Source organism: Lipotes vexillifer, unplaced genomic scaffold (genome assembly GCF_000442215.2).
Source record: "Lipotes vexillifer unplaced genomic scaffold, Lipotes_vexillifer_v1.1 scaffold1919, whole genome shotgun sequence".
Classification (NCBI taxonomy): domain Eukaryota; kingdom Metazoa; phylum Chordata; class Mammalia; order Artiodactyla; family Lipotidae; genus Lipotes; species Lipotes vexillifer.
The window spans coordinates 6,129-13,501 of record NW_006773898.1 but is presented as its reverse complement, the minus strand read 5'-3'; the positions used below and the strand labels follow the sequence as shown (position 1 = coordinate 13,501).

Sequence of the window (7,373 nt, the reverse complement as noted above, 5' to 3'; positions counted from 1 at the left end):
AGTTACTCCTGTAAACTCTCATAGCTCTCTGAGCTTACCCCTATTATACGACTTGCCACAGAAATAATTGTTGGTTTACTTCCACAGCCCCTCCCCCTCAATCCCTGGGGCTCAGCTGGGCCTTCCTCACCCTTATATTCCCAGCATAAACACTGTGCTTAGAGCATGGCAGATACTTAATAAATGTTTGTTGAATAAAAGAGTGCTTAAGCATGGAGCCTAATTCATTATACTTTTATTTTTCACTACACTCTGGAATCACAAAGCAAATACAGGTAAATGCCAATATTAAAAAAATAATAAAACCATAGACACGATGGGAGAACATCAACAGATGAGTGATTTTGTGTTTGTTTTTGTTGTGGGTATGTTATTACTGTTGTTACTTAGCTCCTGTACCAGTCCATTTTACTGATTATTTCAAACAGTTAAAGAACAACTGTATATTCTCTTCCACATCATAGAAAGATGGAAATATTACCACTACATTTTATGCAGCTATATGAACTTTTATACTGAAACAAGACAGGAATGGCAAATGAGCAATTTCATTTATAAACACTGATCATGAATCTAATTCAAGGGTATATTAAAAGGAAGGAAATACTATTAGAAATAGAACACAAATAGCAAACACAATGTGTACTTTTCACCCCAACCCTGCCCAGCTTCTGATTTGGGGCCCCAGTGCCCATTTCCCCAGGGGCCCTTTAATTGATGCCACCCAACTGAAGTGACACACTTCCCCCAGACTTCACATGGGGCCAAAGAAGAACATAGCAGTTGCCTCAGACCTGGCTCTGGCCTCCTCATCTTCAACAGCCTCCCTATATTGCTCTGGCCAGTCCTGTGGTTGCTTTCTGTAGAGCCTGGCCATGTACTCCAAGGCTTTCATTTTGGTGGTTTCAAGGTGAGCCCGAGGACCCCACAGAAGCTCATATTCAACTGGATTAGAATAGGACAGTGGCCTGCATTCCAAGTAGCGCTGTCTCATAAGTTTGCAGGTGATGGCATGCTTTCTCCCTACATCCACACCAAATCTCCGAAGCAAATTCCAGACACTGGCCTCCTTGACACGGTTGCCCATCAGGAAGATCAAACCCAGGATTGGCATCAAATATTCTTGAGTGGGTCTCCCCAGGCTCTCTAGCATCATTTGCTCTTCTTCTGATTCTGGTTGCTGGAGAAGGAGGTAAATGTGCTCACTGGTATCAACCTCAATCAGAGAGAACCCATAGAACAGATCAAGGATTAGAGTAGCTCGACTGAGGATATTTGGGAACACGTCCTCAAATTCTTTGCCAGTGTGAGCCAACAGCTCATCCTGATGTATAGGCAGCAACTCCTCTGTGACATTAATGGCCAACTGGACCAAATCATTTGCTTTATCATTCATAGTGTCCTCTGACCAGAACTCCAAGCCAGCAGCCTGGCTTCTTTCTTTGGCCTTGTCAGCTTCCAGGGCTTTATTATATTCTTCTGGCCAGCTCCAGGGCTCTTCATCATGGGCCTCTGCCACAAACTTCAGGGCTTCCATCTTTGTGATTTCCTTGTGGGCTCTAGAGCCCCACAAGAACTCAAATTCGAGGGGATTAGTGCCATACACTGGCCAGTACTCCAAGAACCGCATATGCAAAAAGTCAGTAGTTAGGAGGTTCCTTGTGCTCCCAAAGGAGATGTTGATCCTCTGGGGCTCATCTAACACATCAACCTTTAGCAACAGATCCCAAATGGAGGCCTCTCTTGCTCGGTTACCATTCAGGAGAATATGGCCTAGGACCAAGGCAAGGAGACCTGCCTTTGGCATGTCCAGGGATTCTGCTATCCGATCAGTGGTCTGGAGACCCCGTTTGCTGATTAGGTTGTAGGTGTCAGCCTGGGGATCAAGAACCCTCAGGTTCAACCCAAAGACCTGGTCCAGATGGGCTGAGGCTCGTCTGAGGATCTCAGGGAACTGATCTGAGTATTCTCTGAGGAACTCTAGCATCTCTGTCTGCTGAATAGACCCCTCGATTTGGCTTTTCATTCGCATGAAATTCACCAAAGCAATCGACCTGTCCTCTAGAGGGTCGTGGACCCTGAGCGCCCCCAAACGTCGGGACTGCTCATCTATCAGCACCTCGAAGTCGTTCGGGTCCTGCGCAGCCTGGGAAGTGCTAGCACCCTGAGAGTCGATTGGCGCCTGAGGGCCCTGGGGAGCATCAGGAACTAGCATGGAGGTGGGGGACCCGGAGGCATTAGTAGCCTGCATCTCACCATGGAAGTCGCTGTAATCTACAGTGGTCTCTGCGTTGCGGTGGCACGCATTCTGGCTTACCAGAGACATGGCTCCAGGAGACAGGAACAGGAATGGGGAGGTCAGCGATCCGTCGGAGAGAGGATGGTAGGTGTGTCGGCGCCTCAGCACAAAGCTGAAGCCAAAGACCCAGGAGCTGCGCGGATCAAAAGTGAGAGCTGGTGAGAGGAGCGATCCTCCTACACAAACACCAGCCGGCAATAAACGCAACCCTCAGAGAGCTAGGCTTTGCCGCAGCCTACGCAGGCGCAGTTGCGTTCTGCGACGTGGTGGCCACGCCCAGCTCCCAGTACCCGACTCCGGCCCCCTACTTCTGCCTGGCCCGAGAGGCTAGTTGAAGTGGTTGTTGCTAGAGTCAAACTTGTCAGAGAAAAGAATTCATGAAAGGGGATAACAAACAGAGGTAAAGCAAAGAGGGTAAGGGTTGGGGAATGCTCAGTGATGCACCACAAAGTTTTTCTGTGAGGTATAAAGCTAATAGGCAGTAGAGGATTTGGAGAGGAGGAGGATGCTAAAGATGAGAATTATTTCACGGATTCATTAATTCATCCACTCATTCAACATATGTTTCTTGAGTATGTGTCACATGCTAGGCACAGTATTGGGTACTAGAGGTACATCAGAGGACAAACAATGATTATCCCTTTCTGTGTAGAGCTTACATTTTGGGGTAGGTTCAAACAATGGAAATAATAATGGAGCACTTACTATGTACCGGACACTATTTCTGGTATTTTCACTTATCTCATATTAAATCACTTAATCTTAGCTATGAGGTACTACTCTTAATGGTCCTCATTTTACAGATGAGGAAACTGAGTCATAGAGGTGAATTTACCTGTCCAAAGTCAGGTAACAAGTGGAAGAGACCAGGATTTGAATCCAGGTCTGTCAGAATCTCAAGCATAAATACTTTCTCTCATACCATCTGCCCTTCACAAATGATTAGCCCTGTTTATTTAAGATACTCTTAATTAAAGTAGTTGAAAATATATGCTCTGATGGAGGGACGGTTAACATATGGTACAAACACAGAAGAAGGAACAAGCAATGAATTACAACTTAGTCTGGGGTATCTTGGATTGGGGGCACATGCCTCAAGGAAGAATTGAGCTCTAAGTGATGAATAGGATGGGAAGGATTTATAAGGTCATTCTAGGCTGAGGGATCAGCATCAGAAAAGGCTCAGAGGTTTGAAAGTACAAAATAAGTTTGCATAACAGCTGGACACCCAGGGTGGCTAGAGCCAAAGTGCACTAGGATGGGAGGGAGATGTGGATGAAAGTAATGACAGGAATGATTGGATTTCCTGTTTCTTCATTTAGCAGTATGTGAGGACTAGTTGGGGCTCCATAAGGTGAGAACAACACCACCAGAATAGGACCTGATTATTTAAGTGGTTGGTCTTCTGTTTGGGGAGGCATAATTCAAACGCTTCAGCAAGGAAGAGGAGTCAGCTGCTTTATTTTCTGGGAGTGCTACCAAAGCAATTGGGCTAAATCCTAGCTCTCAACCATCAGGGTATGCAGTGGAATATTGAGAATGAGAAAAATTTACATTTTTCTCCACAATTGAAATCCGTCCTTAAATTCTTGATGGTAATGAATACTGTTACATTCAGTTATCCTGTGCCCTAGAATTCCTTCAGAGGGCATTGCCTTCACATGAGGGTCCAGAGACTTAACCTCTGACATTTTCTACATTCCAGATGCTTTCTTAAAGTAGCGAAGCAGGCAGTTCAGGACCATGGATTTGGCCAAACTGGAGTAAAGAGATCAATTTTTATACAAGTGAATGTGCATGTTCTACAGGTAGAAATGTTCAGTTTCTGTGCTGATCATATCTTAGGAGAATCTTGTGGAAAGCAGCAGCATCTTTTGAGCTGCTACAAAGGAGTAATTGAGATCAGACCTGATGGGATCCCTCACCCTGGTCTTTCCTCTTCGCCAGAAGCACTCCATGCTCCTTGTCTAGACAGGTGCTTCCCAAGGGCAGATTCAGAGAGGATTTTAAATTCTGCAGTCATTAAAGAAAACAAATGCAATTTCCCCCTGAAATCCAGTTCACATTTTTTGTAAGTTGAATTTTCTACTACCCCTGCATCTAATAGGTAAAAATAGCATTGAATGACAATATCTTACCTCTGAAATGACATGCTGATCCCATTCTACAGCATTCAAATTCTTCACAAATTGGTCCCTACCTGGCCCTCCATCTTCATCTTTATCCCCCCTGTACATCCTTCCATGAAATCTGTTCCATAGTCACACTGAACTACACTTCTAGTCTCAGCCATTTCTACTTTACCAGTGTCCAAACTGTTCTAGTTATTGCTAAATGAAAAACGAAGGCGCTGTGCCTGTGGCTGTGACATATGACATGTTTTCCACCCTAAGTATGAAAGTAAAAAGATGGGATCATACTCTCCATTCTGAACTTCTTTTGATAGTTTCTGACCTTCTTTTTGCATTTTAAAAACCTGTGAATATCTTTCCATACAACTGTTTATCTTCAGCATAATTTTAATAAAATATTTTAACTTTGAGTGCTTTTCCTGAGATAACATAGACAAAGTACACAAATCATGAATGTAGACTTGATAAATTATGACAGATTTAACACACCTTATGGCCATCATGCCAGTCAGGAAACAGAACATTACCAGCATCTCAGAACCTACTATGGCACCCCTCCCATCTCTCCCCTCATATTTGTCCCAAGAGGAAGCCCCTATTCTGACTTCTAGCATCACAGATTAGTTTTGGTGGTTTCTGAGTTTTGTACAATGTCAATGGAATTATACAATATGTACTCATTTGTAGCTCTCTTTTTTCCAATAAAAATCCACTATGTCTTGTTAATTATCTTTGTTGTATATAGCAGTATTTGCTTATTTTCATTATTATATACTTTAACATTGAATGAATGTAGTACAACTTATCCTGTCAACTGCTGGTGGACATTACCTTTTTTCCAGTTTGGAGTTCTTACCAAAAATGCTGCTATGGACCTTCTCGTACCTGTCTTTCTGCTCACAGGTTCGTTTACGTTGGAAATAAATCTATTCATGGAATTCCTGTATTATAAGTGCGTGTGATTTCAGTTTACATAGCTTTTTCCAGAGAGTTTTTGAAATTTTTACACCAATTTACACTTCCACTAGTAGTGTATGAGAGTTCCTATTACTCTATATTCTTATCTGTAGGCATTCTAGTGGGTATTTTTCATTTTTTTCATTTTTCGTTTTTATTTCCTTTACTCATATTTAGCTTTTTTTTTTAACTGCTTTTCAAGCAAGAGTTGTCATTTGTTTTCCCAGTGGACGTTAAAGGCCAATGGACATTAAAGTCAGAAAGTTAAGAAAATGGGAGATGCTAGAATTTAGCTAGAAGACAGCAGCAAGAAGTGCAAGTTGGTAGACACTCAACGGGAAAGAGATAGAAACACTAATCAAGACTGAAATTAGAACGTAAATACTATAGCTGTGTTAGAGCACTCAGTGCAAGGACAAGAAATCCTCAGTGTACTAATTGTCCTCAAAATTTTCACTGCATATTATAATTTTTAAAGACCTAGCTTTATCAAGAAAAGTTAACTTCTGCTTATGAAAACAAATAAATATATATTACAGAATTATTAACCCAGAAAATACATAGCATTAAAAAAGTGTTAGTACTCAAAGGAATAATATAATCAAATATGTAAAATCTCATTCCTGACAAACTGGTGTTCACCAGAGGGGAAGGGGGATAGGGGATTGAGTGAAATAGGTGAAAGGGATTAAGAGATACAAACTTCCAGTTATAAAATAAGTAAGTTACAGGGATGTAATGTACAGCATGGGGATTATAGTCAACAATATTGTAATAATTTTATGTGGTGACAGATGATAACTAGAATTATTGTGGTGCTCAATTTATAATGTATATAAATGTTGAATCACTATGTTGTACAACTGAAACTAATATATTGTATGTCAACTGTATTTCAATCTAAAAAATTAAAAGGAAAAAAATCCCATTCCTGGATAGTGATGTATAGATACAATATTGTGGTAACTATACCCCAATTTTTTAATAATATGCATTCCTTTATATCTAAAATTGTAATGATCACCCGATTTATTTTTTAAACAACAGTATTTTTATTCAGAGTCAAATAACAAGACCTGATTATTGTTATTAAGTTGGCCTGTACAGTTGACCCCCTTCACCCATTTCACCCAACCCCCAACCCCCTTCTCCTCTGGTAACCACTACATTGTTCTCTGTATCAATGAGTTTGTTTTAGTTTTATTTTGTTTTTTCATTGGTATTCTTCATTTTTTTTAGATTCCACATATGAGTGAAATTATATGGTATTTGTCTTTATCTATCTGACTTACTTCGCTTAGCATAATATCCTCCAGGTCCACCTATGTTATGGCAAATGGTAGGATTTCATTCTTTTTTATGGCTGAATAGCAGTATTCCAGTGTGTGTGTACCTAAGTTTCTGTGTGTGTGTGTGTGTGTGTGTGTGTGTGTGTGTGTGTGTGTGTATCTCACATCTTCTTTAACCATTCATCCATTTATGGACTCTTATGGTATTCCCATTTCTTGGCTATTGTAAATAATACTGAGATGAGCATAGGAGTGCATATATCTTTTTGAATTAGGGTTTTCATATTCTTTAGATAAATATCCAGAAGTGGAACAGCTGGATTTATTTAGCAGTACTATTCTTAATTTTTTGAGGAAACTCCTTATTGTTTTTCATAGTTGTTGAACTAATTTACATTCCCACCAACAATGTACAAGTGTTCCCTTTTCTCCCCATTCTCACCAATACTTGTTATCACCTGTATGCTTCAGGATAGCCATTTTAACAAGTGTAAGGTAATATATCATTGTGGTTTTGATTTGCATTTCCCTGATGATTAGTGATATTGAGTATTTTTTCATGTGCCTCTTGGGTATTTGGTGTCTTCTTTGGGAAAATGTCTATTTAGTTCCTCTGCCCATTTTTAAAAATTGGACTGGGTTTTTTGTTGTTGCTGTTACTGAGCTATATGAGTTCTTTATATACTTTGGATATCA

The 7,373-nt window shown here is 40.7% G+C and overlaps 1 protein-coding gene across 1 annotated transcript; it reads right to left on the bottom strand.

Annotated features, from left to right (window-relative positions):
• Positions 1-219: 219 nt before the first annotated feature.
• On the bottom strand, positions 220-2,491 carry MAGEE2 (MAGE family member E2). Its single transcript, XM_007448570.1, has one exon. The coding sequence runs from the start codon at positions 2,324-2,326 to the stop codon at positions 755-757; it is 1,572 nt and encodes a 523-aa protein (XP_007448632.1). The 5' UTR covers positions 2,327-2,491; the 3' UTR covers positions 220-754.
• Between the last annotated feature and the right edge of the window lie 4,882 nt (positions 2,492-7,373).

Bases quoted from the DNA above. Each gene is read 5' to 3' on its own strand.
- MAGEE2 (XM_007448570.1), bottom strand. From the start codon at position 2,326: ATGTCTCTGGTAAGCCAGAATGCGTGCCACCGCAACGCAGAGACCACT.